Raw genomic sequence first — 24,139 nt, 5'->3', positions numbered from 1 at the left:
TGTCACCCTCAGTGTTTCTGTTCTTCTGACTCTCCATGTTTTGTTTTTTTTTAACAGATGAACTCCTTTGCTGCCTTCTTTATCATTCCTATACATGACTGGTTTGTTTTCAGTCAAGCTCATACATGTTTACACACCTGGTGTTTAACCTATGACTTCATAGGTGTGATCATTTGAAAAACCAGTGAAACGACAAGGAAGTGGCAACATGATACTTTTCTGTGTCTAAAATAGATTAATGCTAGGTCATGATTTGTTAACTGTAGAATTTATCTTTAGTTGTAAGAAATTGTAAAAAAAGGAAAGAAAACAAACAAAATCGTCAACTACAATCTGGCCCATTTAGTCCACCCAATATTTTTCATCTAGACTAACTTACTTATGAACCCTACTTCAAAGAGTCCTACACATATTCAGGAATAAAAATCAAATGGTAAAATTCTGATAAATAGTTGTTTTTATTAGTTTTTTATACGCTCATTATATATAAGGGCACTTTTAAGACAGCTGGTGATGTCCCAATATCTAAAATGTTTGGTCACCATGTATTTATACTCACTTCAACAGTAGAAAAGACAATGTTTTTATTTCTTACTGATGTAAAAAAAGTTAGGCGAGATTGGGACAAAAAGGATCAACCACTGGGTGGAGACAAATACTGACAGATTTATAGACATGAAACTCTTATACTCTTTACCCTAAAATTAAACAACTAATTTTAAAAGTTCAGTTAGACTTAATGTTCTGGTGTTATTTTTTTCGCAGCATAATCAAATTATTGTTCATTTTGCATTCAGACTTTTTTCTGTGCCCTGACCTGGATGCATGTGGCCCATTAAAAGCAGACATGATTTGTCATTACAGGATAAGGGTTTAAAAATAACACAGCACCATCTTTTTTTAAATTGACTGTGCACATTTCAAAGCATCTGGTGTGAAAAAAAAAATCCACCTCCTGACACGAACAGAAATCCAGGTTAGTCCTCTCTGCTGTATTTAGAGGTTCATGATTTATATTCAGCCTAAAACCATTGACTGCAGGATGTACTGTACTTCTTATATTCAGGCTCCTCTGAGAGTAAAAGTTACTGAATTTTCCTGTTGCATCATCTACAGGTCAAACCTTCTACTTCTCCTCTTGAATATTTCAGCAGCCAGTCAAAGTATTTATGCAAATTTGAGCAGAAATATATGAATCTGAACTCCTGACTTTTCTTTATCTCATGATTGAGTGGCTTTATTTACCACTAAATTGACTGTCATGAATCTGGCTACCTTAATTCAAACCTGATGATCATGTAATTTGCCATGAAGTCAAAACTGTCTAGTTGTCTAATTTAGGACCAAATACACTGTAAAAAAGGTATCTTATATAAAGTATACACTAACATGCGTGTAAACAGTATGAGCTGTTACACAAAACCAACCTGCGATTTATTAAACCGCTGATTCGAATAAAAATTACATCTCTTAGAACTAAAGAACATCCAGAATGATGAAATCAGTAGGTGACGTTATGGTCAATCACCTGAGGAACTTGTAACACAAACACAAACACAAACGCACACACACATACACACACGGGAACCCAGGAAATAAGCCTGGGGTTATAACAGAGATGATTAGCTCATATCGGTGAAAATAAAGAAGTAATACATTACCAAATATTAAATCACTTTGAGTTTTTGAGACTATAAAACCTTTAGTTACTTGCTGGATGACTGTTTTACTGCTGGCTTCTTTAGATAGATAACTTTTATGAATTAGCTTTTTTATAATGTATGTGAATGTTTTTGTACAGTACCATAAGATGATATTTGTTGTGAATTAATGCTGTATAAATAAACTGAATTGAATTAAACTGGCAAAGAGATGGAGCTTCTTTATCTTTATAAGTTTCTTGTAATGAAGTAATAAGAAGGACATTCTTTTCTTTACAGTTAAGGTCTCGGTGGCTTGGATCTGTTGGTGATTAGTTGGTGAACACCAATCGCAAGGAGGTCTCCAGAATACCTTGTGACATTTTGAACATTTATCCATCCATCCATCCATCCATCCATCCATCCATCCATCCATCCATCCATCCATCCATCCATCCATCCATCCATCCATCCATCCATCCATCCATCCATTTTCTTTACTCGCTTCCCCTTTTCCAGGTCACAGGGAGCTGGTGTCTATCTCCAGCAGTCACTGTGCGAGAGGCGGGGGACACCCTGGACAGGTCTCCAGTCCATCATAGGGACATGGAGAAACATAGAGATAAACAACCATTCACGCTCTTATTCACACCTTGGGACAATTTTAGAGTTATCAATTAATCTAACATGCATGTTTTTGGTCTGTGGGAGGAAACCGAAGCACTTGGGGGAGAACAAGTAAATTTCACCCAGAAAGGCCGGGAGTGAACCTACAACCCCTGAATTTTGAACATGTTAAACAAATTTGCTTTTAGGAAAATGAATGAATAGATTAATAAATTTGTGCAACAAATTTTCTTTTAAAATATTCACAAACCTGTTGTGGGTATTTCAAACCTTTCTCAAATGAACTAGAGCTGTATTTTGATACCTGCACTGGAGCTCTCCTTTAATAGGAAGCATGTCCATATCAGAAAACCATGCCAATGATAAATAAAAATTATGAAAACACTGGCCCAAATCTGTCTATCCTCATTACAAATGTGTACTCCTGTAGATTAAATCATAAACGTTGGGTGGGTGCAAAGGGTGGGTACAAAGAAGGTAAAAACTGGCTGTGCAAAACAGACAACTTTGCAAACATTCAAGAGGTCAGTGAGACTGTTAGAAACTAACAGTTGCAGCTCAGTGAGATAGTACCTTTAGCATGCTAACCATCTAAACTGTCTTCCATTCTGAAAGTGTTATACATGTTTTCTGACCATAGGTCCTTGAATATTGATGATTTAATAAAGTTCTAAAAATACATATGGACTTCATGGTGGTTTGGTGGTCAGAAGTGTTGCATCACAGGAAGAAGGTGTCAAGTTTGAATCTGTGTTCAGCCAGAACATTTCTGTATAGACTTTACAAGTTCTTCCTGTACATAGGATGGTTTTCTCTTACAATCCAAAAACAGTGTGTAGGTGTGTTGGTCTTATGTGTCTCTGTGTTTGCCCAGCAATTGACTGGAAACCTGTTCAGGATGTCTCTGAGTGCTGGAGGCAGCTCCCCGCAGCCCTGAACAGAAATAAGTGGGTATAAAAAATGGATGAATTGGTACCACATGACTGCCATTTTGATCATGTTCTCAGGCTAACTTTAGTAGTTAGCTTTAAGTCTCAGTGTGCTAAAAGATCATCAGATTTATTTATATTTATAAAAATCCTGAGAGAAAAATTATAGTTCCTATTCTGAATATACAATATTTGAGGGAAATCTGAATAAAACCATGAACAGAGCCATGGTTTCAGCATAATAAAGACTGTTTTTATAATTTATCTTTCATTTTATACTAAAAAAATAAAACATGGATAAGTCATACCCCAAACACACACAAAAACACTCAAAAGGTAGGTAGGCAGGCGTGCAGGCAGGTATTTAGGTAGGTAGATAGATAGATAGATAGATAGATAGATAGATAGATAGATAGATAGATAGATAGATAGATAGATAGATGGATAGATAGATAGATAGATAGATAGATTTTGAGCAGAGAAAACAACACTTAATGCAACAACTTGTATTAAGCCAGAAACTGGTTAAAGAAGACACTGAGAAGAGACTGAAAGATTAGAGACCATCTGATCCCAATTTTTAATCCAATATTTAACTTATCAAATCTTAATCAGCACACAGCAGCAACAATCTGTATTTTAGCTGAAATAGCTGTAACACACTGCCATTTGCCATACTGACAAAGGTTGGTACAATGAAAACAGATGTTTTTCAAAGTATTTATTCTGGCAAGCACCATTCGAAATAGAGCAAATTTGTCATGTGCTAATGTTATGTGATGAAGAATAAAATTATATACCCATGCAAAATTCCATGTGAAATGTACATATGTATCTTTATTGCAGAAAGGTTAAATGTAACAGAAATATTACAGACTTTCACTTTTTTTATTTTTTTTTTATTCATGATCTTTTTTTCTTTTAACAGTTCTGTGTTCCCCTCACATTTGTTTAGTATCAGTTTTCGGTCTATTTACCAGCATCGGTTGGCTTGTAGAAATTTTAAAATCCTTATAAATAGTTGTCTGGAAATGTTTGGCATGTTTGGAGTTACCGTACAAGGTTTCTTTTAAAGTCATCCCTATAAAAATCAAAGTGAGTAGAAAAAACCCCCAACAAAAAACAGCGATACAAATCAAACTAAGAGGAATACTAACAAAAACAAAATGCTTATGTGCATCCAGATACTGAATTGGAGAAAAATATCATGTCATACTGTATCAGGTTATAAAGCCTGTTTACAACCCTACCTTGTATTTCATGTTTGAAGTCTTTTAATGTTTGTTCGTCCTTATTTTCAACAGTTCTTTAATTTTTGAAAAGGAGCATCTGGTTTCCTTTTATCGTAGGAAACAAGAAGAAATCCTCACTTGTGTTCAATGTTTTGATACTCCAGGCATCGTTCAGCTCCATGCAGGGATCTTGTTGCCCTCATGAGTCTTTAGTTTATTTTTATTTATTTATTTTTTTCATTTAGGTCCACAAGTCCCTCTACTGTTTCACAGCAGACACAAAGAGGAGGTTTTCTGCTCCACAAATGCCTGGTCAATCTCATACAGTGGTGACCCTCATTACCACTTCTCGATTGGCGGCGGCGCTGATCCGCGGGTCACTGGGCCTCAGCTGACTCAGGATGTGCAGGATGGTGTATCCACAGTGGTGGTTCAGAATAGTTCTTAGCCTCCTGCTTTGTCGACCCCTGCTGCTGCTGGCCAGACCATGAGGGTTGCTGCGAGAGTTGCGGGCACTGTTCTTATTGTTTGAACTCACCGGGTCACCCAAGTCTTTAGATTTCTCATAGTTTAGGACTTTCCACTGCTGATTGACAGCCTGCCATCGTTTGAAGATTCGATACACTGATGATCCCTCGTGGATAATGAGCCCTGGTTGGAATAAAAAACACAGGCAGAGTGAAGGACGATGTTTGAAAGATGAGAAATTTTCCTGAATTCCTGCTGCTTACATCAAATATTATGCTAAACAGACCCAGTAGCTTCGATCAGCATCATAGGTAGGAACATTCTATCTCGCCTGTGGATGAGAATAGGCAGTTGGCAAAAATTGTGGCGCAGATCTCTCACGCCATCTGTTCTCAGTGTTGTCTGACTCAGAGAAGTCATAATTGCGTAAGAGACAGTTGACCCAGTCACACCTTAAAAACAGTCTCTTGTACTCTGCAACATCATCAAAATTTGTTTGGCTTTTAGTGTTGTTGTTATCTCCTCCCTTGCACCATCTGCCAGTTTACTTCTATAATTCTGCACAATCTTAACAGGCGCCAGAATGTAAATTGAATACACGTTTGTCTCACCACACAAGTTTGTCCTTGTATAATGCAACCTCTACTTATTAATACTGTTGTTGTGCTTCCTGCTTGTTATGCTACCCTTGTTGTTGCATAATGCAGCAAGCACTCTCTGCTCTGTCACCTAACCCTTCTCTCCATGCCTCTAGCTGCTGTAGCTATTTTCAATACTGTGGCATGATTGTATGTTTGCACATTTTGGTGTCAGCCTTGCGTCACTCCTTCCTTTACCTATGCAGACGATATCCATGAAACCGTACATGCCGTAGCAGATTTGGAAGAGCAGGTCCTGACGTTGCCACTTGGCTGAGGGACTGAGCGAGGACCAAATGAGCCAGGAGATGCTGGCAATGAGAAACAGGGAACCTAAGATTATGGCTGCTATCTGCACCTTCTCGATCACTGTCAGGGAGATGGCCTGCCACTGTGAAAGAGAAAGGTGTCAAAGTGTCAGTGTTGGAAGGAATAATCAGGTCACTTACTCAAGTAAAAATACAACAATGTGAACATACGAGTCACGAGTCATCCAGTATGATTTTGGTTGATCTTTGACTAATGTCTGCACATTTTTTAAATACAATTAAAGATAACACAAACAACAGGGAAAAGAAAAACATTTTGGTGACTTTCACTTAAAAGAAATCACAAATGTTAGAAAAAAAATAAAATACAGACAGAAATGTATTTTCCCATTGTGAACAGACAAAAACAACCTTCAGCACCTCGGACCACTGATGTATTAAAAACTCAGACGAGTTTTCTTCCTCATGGTCAGCCCTTTTCTGCTTCAGTTACGTGTGTCTATAATTTAATTTAAAAATTACTTTGGGTTAGTGACAGACTCATTATAAAAGCAGCACTTCTTTTATTTTCTTTGTTTTAATGAAACCCCTATAAATCCCAGCTATCTTAATTTTTCTCATCACATTTATGCTTTAATCAGAGTTATAATTTAATACATATTTGGTGTAAATTTCATGATCCAACAATTCAATCACCTTTTTGCCTTAAGGTTTAACTGGATTGGTTCATTCATAACTCATTATTTTGTCTGTATTTAGTGTAAAGAAATCCCTTTTATATTTAAAATCTGTTGTTTCATTAATATTTTTGAGTTTTGGGACTTCCTCTTCAGGTTGCTAAAACATATTGAATAAAGATGGCTGACAAAAGCAGATGTGGTTTGTTAGGCTTCACATCTGCTATTTTACAACATTTGTTTGACTTTTGTTTACTTTTTATACTGGAACGAGGGTTAGTTCTAACTGTTTCACTTTCACTCATAGAATAACCTGTCTACACTTCTATGAATACATTTGAACAAATATATTTTTCTCCATTTATGAAAAAAATCTGCCCACGCTATTCTAAGAAAATGCTGAAATATCCATACTGTAATAATAGGTGAGCAGAAGTTCCACATGAATGACATTTGAAAATACAGAGAAAGAAGGTCCTTAGGTTGGCTGAAGATTCTCACGAAACTCTTTTTTTATATCCTAAACAAATTTATTAGTTATTAACTGTTTCAGCACATAGTTAAAGTTTGATGCCAACAGGAACAAGATAAAGTGAGATAGATGTAATAAAAACACTATAAAACTTGCCCCATTGTTGTTTTGATGGGTTTACTTAAAATAAGCTGCTACATCATTGTTTCTGAAAAGCACCCTACATCTTCATCAAGGCCTGAAATCTTTACAATCCAAAGAGCTGTTTCTGCTCTTCCTCCCACTAAATAATAGTTGCCCAAAGCCACAAAACCTACTTGAGGACTGACATAAGAAAAATGCAACTAATTTTTAAGTTTTACATAAATAATACATAAGAAAACTTAGTTAGTTACATTATTAAATCAAAGGACTATAATAAATTATTGAGCTTCATTAGTATTTTTACGTTAAGACACAAATAGATCAACTTCTTATGAAGAAAGAAAAAAAAACATTTGTTCATGTGTAGATAGGAGGTGCAAACACAGCAGAAAATCTCTATTTTTAAAAGTATCTGATGTGTGCAGACAGGGCCTCAATCATTCAGTAATCATTGAACAGCCTTTGTTTGGCTGTTGTTTTGGGGTTTTGTTTCTTCCACCAAGGCATTAACAAAAGGCCCCAATACAAATGGACTGAGTTCAACGTTTCTTTTTTTGGACTTAAATTCTCAGTAATCGTTTCCATTTTTTGGCAAAAAAGCAACCCAATGTGGTCCTTCGAACAAATGTCTTCATAATAAAAAAAGCATCAGTTTAATCAGTTTTTGGTCCAGTTTAATGTTAATCAGTTGTAGATGTTCATCTGATGATAACTATTTAAGAGTTTCATTAAAATCCATCCACTGACTCTCAAGAAATTTAGTTTTACAGACAGCCAAAAAAACACATACCAAGGCAATTACATGATCGCTTACCTTTCATGATGAAGTGATAATAATCAAATATGTCTATTAACATTTTGAGATTGACAATTAATTGTCTCACAAACAGTCATGGTTGATGGGCCTACAAACAGGTTACTATTACAACAATGTGGCCTGCCTACTCTGATGCTAGATTCAGTCTTGAGTCAATAAAGTAAATCATGCAATTAGGATTCTCATTTCGAGATATGCTTTTTTTTTAGAGCAAATTTGTTCTGGCACATGTAGGCAGCCATCTTCTCTATATGGTATGCTTGATATGCCATAACAGGACAAAAACAATCAAACAAACAAAAAAAAGCTGTTCAAAGTATTGTAATGGCATAATTTATTATAGGGTAACACCTGTTGTTGATAAGTCCTGATTATGTTATGACTTCTATTCCAAGTGCCATGGGTTCTCACAGAATGAACTTGTTTATAGGAGGTGATGTTGAATTTTCTCCTCATGGGAACCAGATTGCCTTGCCTAACTCCTCCTTCTGGTCCAGTGTTTTAATATCTTTAATAAAAGCTCCTGTGTTGACTTGGGGGCCAGAGCTTTGATTCAGAGCTTCCCCATTTGGACCTGTGAGTCTGATGTTAATACCTAATTGTCTTTAATGCTCTCTATATTTTGTGCACAATATATAAATAAACCTGTTTGAGTGATTTCATCTAACAGTGCCTGGAAATTATTTTGCTGCCACAACAGTATGTAGTGGATATAGCTCTTAAATGGCGAGTAGGTTGGACAATATTTTTGATGTGTAAACCACATTATTATTAGATTAGGACAAGTACCTAAAATGCACATATTTTATTATTTTCTGTCACTCATTTATGTAATTTCTCACTGTTTAAATAAATGACTAAAAACCACAGACATATCAACATACTAATTTTTTCAAAGGTTTTGTTGGCTGTGCCTGAAAATGAGGGCAGAAGGACAGTGACGTAGAGGGAAGATTTGTCAGTGCAGTATGGTAAACAGTTCTCACACCAGAGACAGCCTGTGATTTGTTTCAGCAGAGAGATTGGTCTGCTGTTGTGTATCTTTTTATAAAAGGCACTGATAGAAGCAGCTCTTTTATTCTTTTGTTGCTGTCCTGCGTGTTTTCCCTCATGTTTACAAAAGTATCAGTTCACATATCAGATGAGCATTTTCCTGTGCTTTAGATGCTCACATGCAAACATTGTTGTGTTTACTGTCATTACCTGATGTGAGTCACTTCCTAATGTGAGCCACGCTTAGGAAAGTACTCAAAACTTGGATGCAATTGGAGTCATTACCCAGCGTGCGTGTGTGTTTATGACAAAAGTATTGTGAACACTGTTGTACTTAATAACACATATTATCCAATGATTCCTTTCATCCTCATTTTTAACATAGAATAAAAATAAATTTAGGCTTTAAGAGATAGTCTGGTCATTTCTGAAGTGATGTTGTATCAAATAATTATCAGTAGTTAGTATCTAATCAGCAGTAACATCAGTCATAGAGCTTGGAGTATGAAGAAACAAACAGAAGACTTCCTCCAGGCTAGGCTAATGACTAGCCAAACAATGATCTGTTCTGTGTTACTACACAAATAGGTGCTGAACATAGATCATGTAAATGACGCTGCTGAATGCATCAGTCCACCAGGAGTTGAGTAAACTTTTGACTGATTAGAAGTCCTGATCAGGTGAACTGATTCAGCACGCATACATTTGTGGAGTAACACAGCTGTTCTTCCGTTGGGAAAACAGCAACAAACTAAACAAACGATGTCATGCAAAAAAGTAGAGGTTAATTATTAGCTAATATAATATTCCTTCACACCAGTATGTTGTTTTTGAGAAAAAGCTGTTTTATTGGCCTGAAAAATGACATAAAACTGGCCCTCATTTGGCTAGCCATTAGCCTAACCTGGACAAGACAGATCCCCTTAGCGAAAAAGATCATGATCTCAATGGGTTTTAATCTAGTTAAATAAAAATGAAAACAAAGATGTCTGCCCTTTTCTCCACAGTCTGTGACTGATGTCACAGCTGAAAAGGTACTAACTACTGATAACTGTTAGACAGAACATCACTTCAAAAATGAACAGACTATCCTTTAAAGTAGTATCTTACTGTGCTTTGACTGCTAGCAACTACATGATGAACGGAAATCTTGAGTGAGTCTCCAGAATGCCTGACAACCTTCATGGGGGTGATCAATTGGAACCAGCTGACAGGGAAGCTGGTCCTGTTCCAGCTTAAACTTCCAGGTTCTGGTCTGAGGTCTACCTTTGTTTACAGTCTTTGGTCTCAAATGCTTTTTGATTTTGGTGCAGGAGTTTCAAGAGAAAAAGAGCTGTATTTTGATGCCTGCATGGGAGCTTTCTGACAGAAAACATGTCTAACTCTAAAAAACTTGCTAATGATAAATTATATTTATTGAAAAACTGGTTAATTGACAACTCTAAACTGTGTGAGTGAGAGTGTGTATAGTCATCTGTCTCATTTGTCTCTCTGTGGCCCTGTGATGGACATGTGATTTGTTTAAGGTGTTTCCCACACAATGATCACACTTTGATCGCTGGAGATAGGCACTAGCTACTCTGCAACTCTGCACAGAAAAGTAAGTAAAGAAAAGAATGGCTGAATGGATGGTCCTAATCTTTCCATTGCTTTTAAAATTGTAAAAAAAAAAAAAGGCAGATCATATTCTTGCAATTTTATACAGTACAGTATTTATTTAGTACCTTGAATCCTATTTAAAACACATGATGGATCTGGTCCAATATTGTTGAACAGCTACAGATAAAAAGCAAAAAGTATGTTTTATCAGAGTTCAATGCTTCTCACTCCTTTTGTGTTACCTGCAATGGATTCTTGGTGCTGATGGCCAGGACCTGGTACTTGAAGTAGCAGAGCTCACAGCTCCAGGAGCCCCTCTCGCTTATCCAGCGGATGAGGCAGGGCTGATGTGTGCAGCGCACTGAGCCGTCACAGCGGCATGGACTCAACAGCTCTCCCTGCAGGACAGACAGAAAAAAACGAGTTAGTTCTCAAATTCCATAAACCAAATCTGGTCATAGACTGTTTATATTTAGACCTCCAATTTGGAAGTTGTAGTCTGAAATGGACTAGTTTCATTGTAGGACAGGCTCAGCAAAATTTTAAGCCTTCCACAGCCTTGAATAGAATAATGTGAGTACAGAAATGAATGGATGAATGGGATTTACAGAATGCAAAGTGAGCTAACAGAGGAACAATCTGAATCAGATCCGTATTTAGTGTGACCACCCTTCGGCTTCAAAACAATGTCAATAGGTACACTTGAACAAAGTCAAAGATTTATGAGATATAGTCCAGAGTATGATTTATCAATTATACCAGAGATCTGTAATGGTCATCATTTGTGTGTGTAGGTTAAAACAGTCACTGACTGAAACAAAAACACCCAAAATATACTACCTACATTAAGTTGTGTAAGACAGTTTCGTGTCACAGTTCAGATAACAGAGTAGGACTGAGAACAGCAAGAAGGCACAATATGATTATTTTACATTAGCGAGGTCAGGTTTCAAGATGAGCTCTTCAGGCTAATTTGAAGAAAGAAAAAGCATAGTTGAGGACAGTAGATCTGGCAGTCAGCGGATGAAAGACAGACCATATGTACTTCAACATTGTCCAGCATGGCTATCAGCTCAGAACTAAAAGAAACCTGTGGGATTCAGGTAAACTTATCTATTGTTTATTCTGTTCTTTACACAGTGAATACAGCTGTTGCTCTGTTTTGTTGTTGTTATTGCTCTTTGCCACCAGAGCGCACTACTGTGATAGAATAAAACAGAAGAGACTGTATTGGGAGGGCAGAGTAAGGCCTGCTTCATACTCTATAAGAAGTGAAGAAATCTGCTTTCACCGGCGTACATGCATGAGGGAAACTGCGTCATTTTGTGTTCCTAGTAGCTTCGGCCCCCCTTCTCGACACAAGGTCCTGGCTGAACATTTTCTCATAGGTGTTTGCGCCAAGTATTGTGTGATTGGTCAGAAGTTGTTGTGGGCATGTTTATGCGGAAAAACGAGTGACCTGCTCTGGAATCATTTCACTTCAACTTCGCCACTGAGAAGCTGCTGGCTGAGGCTGTTAGAAAATACAGCCATTTTTACAACTGTTCCAGCAAAACTTATAAACTTACAAAGATAATCAAACGGCAAAGAACTTGTGGAAGGAGAAATCACAGTTATTGTGTACAGCAGAGAATGCACGGAGACACAGGCAGCTCTCCGTAGCTGTGCTGACCAGAAGGCAGTACGCCTTGGCCAGGCAGCATAGGAACACGTTCTCTGCATTTGTTATTGTACATCGACTGTCGGAAACAATGGCAGTGTCTTTGAGACAAATTTGCAAATGCGTTTACTGTCTCAGTCTGTATAGTAAAAATGTCTGGTCGTGGTAAGGGAAGGAAAAACCCATCCAGGGTTAGGAAAGTAGAGAAACCAGTGGGAAAAAAATCCATTCCAGTGCTGTGGGAGGAGGGAGGAGCTTCCAAGGAATTCTGTGAGAAGATTCTGGTGGAGTATAAAAGGGGTGTGTAAAAAAGAACTTCTCATTTACCGCAAGCCAATTTCTTGACTTCTTACAGAGTATGAAGCAAGCTTTAATATACAGAAAGAGCTGTGTTCAGTATGTTATGTCAGCAGTTGCTGGAATAAAGATACTGAGTTTAAACCGTTGTTTCCTGTTTTTCCACTGCCACAACACTGTCCATGGAAGTTTCTTCAGAATAAGTTTTTACAGCACTGACGTAAAAACAAGCCCAGATAACTCAACTATGCACAACAACATTAGAAATGGGATGTAGAAAAATGGCAGCAGGTGCTCTGGTCTAAAATAGTAAAAGTAACATTTTTGGTTGCAGCAGGAGACAGTTTGTTTACCAGAAGACTGAAGAGGAATACAATAATGACTGTAAGTGTTTTGCAAATTTGGGGCCTATTTCTACAAATAGAATTGGGGATCCAATCAAGATATACTCAATGCTGAGAAATACAAGAACATCAGTGATGGTCACTTAACCACCATGTAATGTCATTGGGGCTCCATATGATTTAACCTAATTTTATTCTGGAGGAGAACTACCATCCCAAATATAGCCACTGTATTTAGGATCTGTATTTATTCAGACCTCTTTTACCTTTTTCAGTTTTGTTTTGGTGCAGTCTGATGCTACAATTGTTTAATTTTTTAATCTCCACTCAAAACCTTAACGATGACATGGTAGAAACAGAATTTGTATGGAGAGTTTTGGTTAAAAAATAAATAAATAAAAAGGAAGAGAGATATCACATTTCCATAAGTATTTAGACTTTTTGGAGCAACACTTGAAATATAGCTGAGGTGCGTCACATTTCTCTTATTTCCTGCTCGGATGTTTGTACACCTTGATCGGAGTCCACCTGCAGTAAAATTAATTGACTGGGCATGATTCGAAAAGGCACTCAGCTCTCTATTAAAGAAATCCTTGCTAACAATGTATAGCAAAGCTAAAGCCAAGTCATAAGGTCAAAAGATCTGTGTGCAGAGCTAAGAGACACAATTGTTGCAAGGCACAGATCTGGAGCTTGCTACAAGAACATTTCTGCTGCACTGAAGGTTCCTCAGAGTCCTGTGGCCTGCATAATTCTCAAATGAAGGAAATTTGAGACAACAGGAACTCTTCTAAGAACTGGTCTTTCAGCCTCACTGAACAGTCTAGGGTGGAGGGGGTTTAGGCAGGGGTTCAAAAATATCAGAAGTAGGAGGCTATTTAGAAAAAGTAGGGGGCAGAATGTCCACTGGGTGAAACAATGATCAACCAAGGGGGATCTGGGGGGCCCTCCCACAGAAAAAAAAATAAAATTTAGAACATCATAAATGTGTTTTCCTGACATAAGGAACCAGGCTGGGAGGGTGTTTGAAGTTTCCAAAATCAGCACTTTTTTGAGGACAGCAATTGAAAGGTGTGTGCAAAAACGAACGTCTCATAACCACATGACCACGAACAGACTTCTTGACATCTTACTTCTTGGAGCCTTTAATGGGAAAACTCTCCACAGAGTGAAACACTTGAAAACCCACTTGATGTTTGCAAAAAATATTCAAAGAACTCTCAGAGTGTGAGCAACAAGAATTTCTAGTTTGATGAAACCAAGATTTAATTGTCTGGCCCTCTCACTCACATCTAGTGTCAACTAACAGGTACAGGTACCAAAAAAGACTTGATCCCAAAAATACTGCCAAAGGTACTTTAAGCAAAAAGTCTAAACATCTTTATAAAAAATGTGATATTATAGCTTTTTCGTTTTATAAATTTACAAAAAATGTATACATAATGTTTTCACTTTGTCATTATAGAATATGTTTTGAAGAATGAAAATAATTAAATGACTGGAACATCAGTATACAACAAAATTATCTTAATTCTCTCATTTCACAAAAATAAAACCCATTGTGGGAAGGCTGAAATAACTACAGTTCATAAGAACAAGCTAGACTGGAGTGTCTTTAGTGCCAAACTATCTCATGAACACCACAGAATCTGAAGCCTGTTGGTGTATTTAATACATTAAGGGTGATTGAATTCAGGTTGTCGCCACTATTTAACATAAGATGGCTTGCCTTTTGATGACACATTTTTATTTCACTGAATTTACAGACCCACTGAAAGAAATCAGTGAGTCTAGAATCAAACAGCATTGTTGTGGGAGAAATAACAGTGTGAATCATTTTTAAATCAATAAACAGGCACAGCTTGATGTGGAGTAAATTTGGCAAAAGGGCAAGTCAACAGTCTGCAGGAACCACAGGAAGAATGGAGGCCTCAAGGGCAGGAAGGTGAAGGTGAGAAGAGCTAATAAAACATTTTACTGATTCACAAAAACTCAGATTATTACAGTGAACACAAAAGAATTGCACAAAGTTGGGGCATTCTCTAAAATATAAAGAAAAAATGCAATGATTTGTAAATCTCATAAACCAAAATTTCATCCACAATAGAACATGATTAATGAAAAAGACAAACTAATATTGAATTTGAAGATAAATTATTGTCTGTAAACACTGTTTTCTGTATCATCCACAAATGCTGGTTAAAGCTCTATCATGCAAAGAAGAAACATAATATCAAAAAATGCTGCCATCTCCTCTGGTCCAAAGCTCATTTTAAAAAGGCTAAAGCAGAATGGAAAACTGTTCTGTGGTCAGAAAAATCCAATTTTGAAAGTCTTTTCAGGAACCATGGATGTCACGTCCTCCGTACTAAAGAGGAAAGAGAGAATTCAGGTATGGGGGTGCCGTGCACCGCCTGAAGCTTCTCTGGCTGTCTGATTTCACCTCGAGTCTGACAAAAAGTCACAGACCGAGCAGCGGCTAATTCCATCAACTTGACGTCCTCTATTGCTATACTGTGTTCTGTGTTGTAAACAAAATGACAATGACAGTATTCAACATTCACCTTCAAAACCTCCAGCAGCTGCTCTCTTCCTAGATGTTTATAGACTGTTGTTAGAAGAAGAGGGGACACTTCACAGAAGGAAACATGGTCCTGTCTTAACTTTTTTCTGTTGCTGTCATCACATTCAAAATGACCAATTTCCCTCCCCCTAAAAATAGTATATATTTTTAGTTTAAACATTTGCTATATTTCATATGTTCCATTGTGAATAAAATTTGGGATTTATTTAAATTTTACACAGCATCCCAACTTTTTCGGAAATGGGGTTGTACTAACTCTCAGAGAGGAGGACTAAAACAAAAATATCTATAGGAATAGTTTAGAAGAGAGTGAAAGGAAACACTTACTGCTGGCATTGGGTTAGTAATGACTCTACAGCTGGTGGTTAGCAGAACACAAAGACAGGAAGCATGGGAAGTGTTTGTCTTCAAATCAAAAACTTGAGGAATTTCCATAAAGTCAAAAACTGATCTAAATACCAATTTATGGAATAAATACTGTAAATGTATGCTTTAAGTTTGAATTTGTAATGAGGCAGACTAGGCTAAACATTTCTCTATACTTACAAGCACAGAACTTTGTTGTGGTAATCAATTAATGATCTTTTCTGACTATTTAAACATTTTTCTAAAAATCTTCAATGTTGTAAAGAGTGTTAGTTTTACTAGTAGGTCCGCTCTATAGAAAAAAATGTGTTTTTTCACATATTTCACAAAACAAATTTAACAATGAAAGGCTTAGCATTCCTTAAAGGAATGCATATCACCGACCAGCTTTCATTTAAACCACAGCTATCTGATGAAAAGGCACAGAGTTGCAGACATTTTGCCAAACCTTGTAAATTAGATTATGCAGAAACTCATGCAACACTGTGAGATTGCATGAGATCTGTTCACACTCTTTGGGAAGACTATTAACTATTGCCACACAGATTTTATCTCAATGTCTCTAAAATTGACCCTGTTATAGCCATTTTTTGTTAGTTAATGTTGATTAGCTGTGGTGGCCATCTTGAACTGGGTTGAATACAAAAGTTAATCAGTTGCAAACATACACACAAATGATTACTCTCTAAAAGTTTTATTAAATCAGTTCAGTAGTTCAGTGGTTTATTGGATATCCTGCTAACAAAAAGATAGGCTTTAGGACAATAATTACTTTTTATAAAAACAGATCTTGCTCAGTCAGTTAGCACTTACAAAATGGATTGGGGATCAATCTAGCTACTACCACACCAAAGTTGATCTCAGTATCTGTAAATTTAACTGAGTTGTAGCTATTTTTGTGTTTGTTACGGTTGCTTAAATGTGGTGGCTATCTTGAATGTAATCAATTTCAAAAGGTAATCCATTACCGATGTCCAACCAATGATTTCATTTCAGGGAGTTTTATTCAAATGCTTCCAGTGGTTTATGAGATATTTTGCTAACAACACAGACCTTTGGCAGCAGGTGATAAATATGTGAGATGTGAAACATGTAGTGCCATGTAGAGCACTTGTGCAAATAATAAATTGTATAACATGTGTTGGAACATATGTACATGTTTAAACTTGTAATCCCACAGGTTCCACATATATTCTCTACAGTTTCACATTTACAAGTTTCACACATTTCACCATGAATATCTTAAAAACCCATATTTACCATGTACTAAAAGGTTTCACGTCAGTCACATGTTATTTTAACATGTTTGCACATGTGACCACATGTCATTTTCCACATGTGAATGTGTTTTGTCTTTAAGAGTGGTACTCCTAGTTGGCCCGCTACATTATAGAAGCAGAAGGTGTTTTTCAGTCTGTTCTCACTTCTAGGACATCAGCTGCTGCTGGTTTGCTAAACCTTCTGCTGCCTCAGGGGTAACTTTTGGGTCTGGACCATAATCCAACAACAACAGCAATACTAAACTCTGAGTGAGTCCTGTGAAAAAAGTCTTTACAAAGAAGTCTTTTTGACCTGGACAACAGGACTTGAGTCCCAAATTGTCACAAACTGGGTGTTTTGTTTTATTTTATGTTGTTTCCTGTGCTTTTATTTTCTTGTGATCCTTGTGTTTAATTTATTCCTTGTGTTTCTTATATATTCTCATGTAGTTCTCCTCCATGTGCCCTCTGTGTTCTTTGTGCCACTATTCACTTTCCCTCACTTAATCTCAGTGATTATCCAGGTCAGGCTGCCACTCCCATCTACACCTATTTCCTGTTTGTAATTCCTCACCTGTTCCCACTTACTCGTCAGCTCAGCCTTTATATTCACTCTCTACAAACAATATTTTTAAATGTTTCTGTTGTAATTTAATTGTTCTTATTTATTTATTTAGTCATTTCAAGTTGGCCTTAGGAAAAGGTCATGAAAACATTAGCCCTGATACAGAATTGAGCCAAGGGGTCTGAACTTTAGTTCAGTTGTGAAAAGTAGAGTAAAAAGCAGACCCTTTCTTCATATCAGCCACAAAGGGCAGGAAAATCTCAGATTCCTGCTTTGAGGCCTTAAGTCCAGCATTTCAAATTTATATGTTTGACCTCAACCCTCCTTCATATACTGTAATGTTATTTTCAAGGTTTGACTAAAATGACAACAACTCCATTTCTCAGTATCAGCTGGTCTTAGTTTAAAACTCTGGCATAATGACTACCAGTAGTTCAAATTTGTCCTCTGTAGAGGACATTTGTAAACTTGAACATCTTCCACCCACTGCATACTACTGAATTAACTCCTTTTGCTATCTACAGAGGACATTTAGGGCTTTTCAATGATACCAAATGTGAAGGGTGGAGCTTTTGTACCTTCCTTTTCCTCATTCAGAAAAATGGCGTCCATCAGTACAAGCACATTTTATAGGAAGAGAAAAAGTAAGTGCATAATAATTCAAAAAAGTTAAAAAACAAAAACAACTGGACTTCTATTCTGTAGTTGAAGACGTTTCGCTTCTCATCCGAGGAGCTTTCTCATTTCAGAATTTTTTTTAAATGACAAGAAAGAAAGTTGTTCTCAGAAGCAGAGAGAATTTTACTGAAAATTGTTGATGGAGACGCAGATATTGAGGTGTCTGATGAAGAAGGTGAAGATGCAATGTTTCAGGCACAAGTAGAGGAAGTTGATTCAGAGAGCTCTAAGGATGAAATTCAGGCAGGGCAAGCAGATGCAGAGTCAGATGAAGCAAGACAGTCCACATCTCAGCCCAATTAGATTGAAGGTGTTTGTCTTGGCTGCACCAACTGGTCTGGTCTTAGACTTTGTAGTCTACCAAGGCAAGACTACCTTCCAAGTTACAGGAGGAAATGGCATTGGAGACCAAGCTGTTCTTCATTTGGCAGAGTCTATTTCTCAAGGAACCCACCTGTTCTTTGACAGGTTCTTTACAACAGTCAACCTCCTTGACACCCTGATGACAAAAGGGTTGGCAGGAACTGGAACACCCATGAGTAACAGGGTTCCAAAGGAGTGTAAGATCAATAAGACTTTCAAAAAGAAAGGAAGAGGTGAATCAGAGATGGTTGTCAGATGAAGCCCTCCTGAAGTTGCTGTCATAAAGAGGCTGGACAACAAGCTAGTTGTCATGGCATCCTCTGCCTATAGCATTGAACCTCAGGACACATGCAGAAGATGGTCCAAGACAGACAAAAGGTTTGTCCAGGTGTCAAGGCCACTGGCAATTGCTGAGTACAACACCAACATGGGTGGCGTGTACTTGGTTGACTGAATGTTGAGTTTCAACAGGATGGCTTCTCGCACTCGAAAATGGACAGTGCGTGCAGTTTTCCACTTTTTTTACCTGGCAATCACCAACTCATGGCTTCAGTATAGGAGTGACTGCCAGTTTCTGGGGAAGAAACCATTGAAGTTGCTTAACACTACAGTGACATCCATGTTCCAGAAATGGTGGACGAAACACATGCATCAAGGTGTCGCAGATCTGGCTGCACGGGCAAAACATATGTGATGTGCACAATGTGCAAAGGGTTCCTTTGTGTTTCCAAGAAGGGGAATTGCTTTTTGAAGTATCATAGCAATTAAGCACAGGAAAGCAAAACAACTGTGATGATAGACAGTTTTGTCAATAATATGAAATTCATTCTTATGTTGATGTTTGGATATTTTCTTTGGGACAAACTGGTTGCCATCAAGGTTTGGTTTCAAATGTATGGTGTTCCGATGTCCACTGTAGTGGACACATAATATTTCAAAAATAAAAACTTTTTTTTTCAAAAAAAAAAAAAAACGTTTCCAGTATTCTAATTATCTTACAAAGGTTGTAGAATTAAAAAAAAATGGTAATTGGAGAATATTTTTTTTCCTGGTAGTCAGGAGGATTTATAAGGCGATGGATGATATGCATTCTTTCAAGGAATACTAAGTCTTTTAATTGTAGGTAGGTAGGTAGGTAGGTAGGTAGGTAGGTACATTTATTTATATAGCACTTTTCAGCTCAAGGCGACTCAAAGTGCTTTACAACACAAGAACAAAATTACAGACAGAGTTACAGAACATGACAAGATAACTAAGCTAAAACATGACAATGCCAACCAAGGTACAGGATAACTAAACTACTAAAACATGATATTACTAAACCAAGTCACGAAGAATCTAGCTAACAGTGAATATGATAACTAATTGTACAGTAACTAAGCTAAGTGTACAGGAAGGCTAAATAATCTAAAACATGACAATGCTAAAACTAACGGTACCGAACTATCTAAAAGTACCCTATTGTGTGTTTAAGTGTAAAACCACAAGGTTATTCTAAGGCCCCCTTCCCAGTGCATGACGACCCTGCTACATTCTCCTAGGACCCTGTAAAGACCATCCATGTTCTGGGAGATTTTTTACATTGTGACACAGTCGTCCAGCATGAAGGGGCATTATGAGCAAGTACAAATTTGACTCATTTAAGGTCACATTACCCAACACCAGTAATATCTTATTGTGTATTTTATGCTGAGACCAACGGTATTGCATAACACTTAAAATAAGGGAGTATGGAAATAAATCATTAAAATGTTATAGGGATGGTCTGTCAAATAGCTATTAATAGTATCTTCAGATCTTGACAGAGTATGGAGTTTGTAAAAGGACAGAAGTCTTTGTCCAGGTTAGGTTAATGACTATCCAAAGGAAGGCCCATTTTTAATTCGTTCTTTTAGGTTTATAAAACAGCTCTTTCACAAGAAATTCATACTGGTGTGAAAGAATAATTCATTAGCTAATTAAACCTCTACAGTTTTGCATGACACAGTTTATTTTCTCAACCAAACAACAACTGTGTTACAACGCAAATGTATGTGTGCTGAGTACAGACAGACTGTAAATGTGGTGTGTCCTGAGGCTATTGAATGTGCCAGTCTTCCAGGAGTTGGGAAACTTTTTACCTTACAAAACAAGCTGATCAAGCGGACTGATACATTCAGTAGCCTCAGCACCATGGACGTGACATACATGGTTTATGCTCAGCACACATACATTGACGCAGCAAAATCGATGCTGTTCAGATGAGAAAACAGCAACAAACTAAACAAATGGTATCAGAGTGTAGAGCTTTATTATTAGCTAATGTAGTGTTCTCATACACAGTATGATATTTTTGAGAAAGACCTGTTTTATAAGCCTGAATGGCTTATAAAACAGTTCTGTTATATCACCCTTACACAATACAACAACCAAGCACTGTTAGGTTTAAAAAAAAAAGTATAAACTTTTCTTTGTCCCTCAGAAGGAAAAATACCAAAGGACATGTGAATAATGTGAAAATGTGTTTACCAACATATTTTCCAGTGAGATTGAGCTCCTCCCTTTATTCCACAAAAATGACTGAATCCTAAAAACCTCTAAACTTAAACGATTTAAAGTTGGAAAGTGCACAACACAAATATTCTAACTATCTATGGTCCAAATATGTGGACATATTGGACACTTTTCTGTCAAGAGTTGGGATGACGGAGGCGAACCCAGAGTGCAGACTCATTTTTAAATCAACTAATTTATTAACTAAAGAATAAACAAAACAAAAAGGCTGATGTGGCAGCAAACGAATAGACACATAAACTAAATCAAACAACTAAGACGGGAACAGAAAATACAAACTGAAGCAAGGAGCGGGAACAGGATCAGACATGGGAACAAGCAGGACAGGAACACTTACTACAGACAACAAACATCAACGCACCAGCGGGGTATGGAAGGAAATGACCGGGTTTTGAACACTGAAGATAGCGAGGTAAGTGGAAACAGGTGACATGATTACAAAGTAGAGACAGGTGTAGATGGGTGTGGCAGGGAAACCGAGAGGGAGACTGAGGAGGAGTCAATGAAACATGAACATGAGACAAAACAAAAAACACACACACAACCAGATAACAGAGTAAAAATAAAACAAAACAAAAACAAAGAAAACCCAAGTCCCTACACTTTTCAGGCCCAGGATCCAGCAAGGGATGGCTGGAGTGAACATCCTCATGAAGTTCATGGCAAATGAGGGTAAAATTTTTATACACAAGTATCAGTCATTTAAAACTATTCTCATTTCCCACATTTTAAATGTATACTAGATATATATTGTAGGATTGTTCTGCTACATTTGGCTTTTAGTATTGTTGCCAGTTCAGCAAAGTCATACATACCTATTTGGCCTTAGATTATTTGGTGTAACATTAAGGAGGTTTTTGCTCAGCTCTATTTTAGACAATGTTATTGTTCACTAGTCATGTCTGCTCATTCAAGTTATACAATAAATGATGTTTTTTCTCCAGTTAAGAAACTAGTGTCTGCAGAACAAACACAAGCGTGTAATATGTCATTATTGTTGTTACATCTGATACGCCTGGAGTTGTAGGTTAGGTAAGAGGCAGGACTTTGACATTATTGTTTTCAACATTTTGTATTTTGGCCATAGACACATTATAGTACTAGATCAAGTGCTCTCAACTTCTCTCGTTGGGAACTGAAGTCAGAAGGAAATATTTTACAGAAGCTTTCATGTTGAATATTTGGAACCGGCGTCTCTGCTTTAAGCCCCGCCTTCTCTCACATGACCTTACTTTTAAACATAAAATAACTAATTACAGCTAAACGTGTTTGAATAAGGAATCATTTTAGGGCTCTTAAATCACCCTTTCCAAAGAAATACAAGACTGAAATAATAACAAACTTTTTTGATTTTCACAAATCACTGTTCCTGTGTGGATGGGACAAAGTCAAACACATTAAATCTATATCTATTTTGTCTAACTGAAAGTAATTAATAACATTTTACCCTGAATTACTGAATTTAGGCTCAGGTGTAACTGAAAGAAAATTGCACTTTATAATTTACTATTTCAAATAGAATGGATTTATAATTTTTTTTAACTTTTAATTGTTATAACTAAAATTGGTGGAAAGCATCATTAATTAAAAAGCAGAGCAGTGTATGCTTATTTTTGTGTGCCAATCATAATAAATTTACAGATGGTTATTCAAAGACACGAATCAGCATCTGTTCACATTGATTTGGCAGAGAAATGTTGTACCTTTTTAATCAGCACAGGTTTAGAGAACTGCTCTGACCTCATTTTTTTATTTTCTTTTTTAATCCATCTGCACTTTTGTTTCCCCATCTGGCTCATTTGACCTTCTGACTTATATAAAATAAACTTCAAGTGTCCCAATGCATAAAATATGGAATGTGGCAGATGAGCCACATGCCATTCATAAAATTTAAAATAAAACGCCTGTTGACATTAAAAAGATAACACAAAGAAGGTCAAAGTATATGAAGGACTAAATAAAGATAATATGAAAGCAAACATTTTCAAAATGTCAGGCTATCATTGAGAAATTTTTGTGTGTGTTTGTGTTTGTTTCCAGGCTGGAATGAGAAAGTTAATGTGATGATGAACTGGAACAAAACAAAAACAGAAACCATTAAAAGCTGCAATTATGTTTCCAGTCATTATCTCAGACACATAATGTGACACTTTTCATCATTACAGTTTGGCAAAAAGCAAAAATCATGCCGGTGATTTACTGATTTACTGCAGCTTCTTCTTATACATTCATGAACAAAAATGCTGAGCAGACAGCACATATTAAATCAATAGTTAAAGCAGCACCTGAATTTGTTCTGAGATTTTAAGAGATGAAAAATATTTTTATTTGTTGTTGTCAAAAATGAACTGCTCTTTTGAGGAACACAAAGTGAATTTAGTTTTGGAAACCTGTCAGAGATATATTATTTGTTTGTTTAAAGTCATGTGAGTTAATAAAACAGTTTTGGGGAAATGGGAAGATTGTTACCTAAAATGGCTAGGCCAATATCTTTATTAGACTGAATGATTCAATGGAAATAAATCCCTAAATAAACATGATTTGTGTTTAAATTTGAGAAGTAAAACAACAATATTTAATCAACACCTAAATATATTACACTGATTGCCTTAAACGGATAGTCTGATGGTTTTTGAAGTGATGTTCTGTCAAATCTTTTTACCTTATCAGCAGTGACATCAGTCATGGAGCGTGGAGTTTGGAGAAAAAGCAAAAGTCTTCATCCACACTAGGCTAGCCAAATGAAGACTACCACACTTATGCAGTGTGCTGAGCATGGACCGTGTGAATGTCACTGTCCTGATGCCACTGAACTTATTGCTGGTGTAGATTCTGAGTCATAAAGGGTACAGGATGTATTAAACATTTTAAAACAAAGCAACTGGACTTCTATTCTGTAGTTAAATATGTTTTACTTCCAATCTGGGGAGCTTTTGAAATTTAAAACTGGAGAGTGTGGAGACCC

At 36.8% G+C, this 24,139-nt stretch overlaps 1 protein-coding gene across 1 annotated transcript in view; it reads right to left on the bottom strand.

The window, feature by feature from the left end:
* Window positions 1-4,508: 4,508 nt before the first annotated feature.
* Window positions 4,509-24,139, bottom strand: part of march9 (membrane-associated ring finger (C3HC4) 9) — a 31,506-nt gene continuing 11,875 nt past the window's right edge. Inside the window, exons 2-4 of the mRNA XM_017436463.2 lie at window positions 10,748-10,903; window positions 5,733-5,925; window positions 4,509-5,079 (exon numbers count right to left, since the gene is read on the bottom strand). Of these exons, the coding sequence (XP_017291952.1) occupies window positions 4,748-5,079; window positions 5,733-5,925; window positions 10,748-10,903 (681 nt within the window). The 3' untranslated portion in view covers window positions 4,509-4,747. The remainder of the gene's footprint in view (window positions 5,080-5,732; window positions 5,926-10,747; window positions 10,904-24,139) is intronic.

The sequence above is a fragment of the Kryptolebias marmoratus genome, linkage group LG8 (assembly GCF_001649575.2).
Source record: "Kryptolebias marmoratus isolate JLee-2015 linkage group LG8, ASM164957v2, whole genome shotgun sequence".
NCBI classification, from domain to species: Eukaryota; Metazoa; Chordata; class Actinopteri; order Cyprinodontiformes; family Rivulidae; genus Kryptolebias; species Kryptolebias marmoratus.
This window is presented reverse-complemented; position numbering and strand designations above follow the sequence as displayed.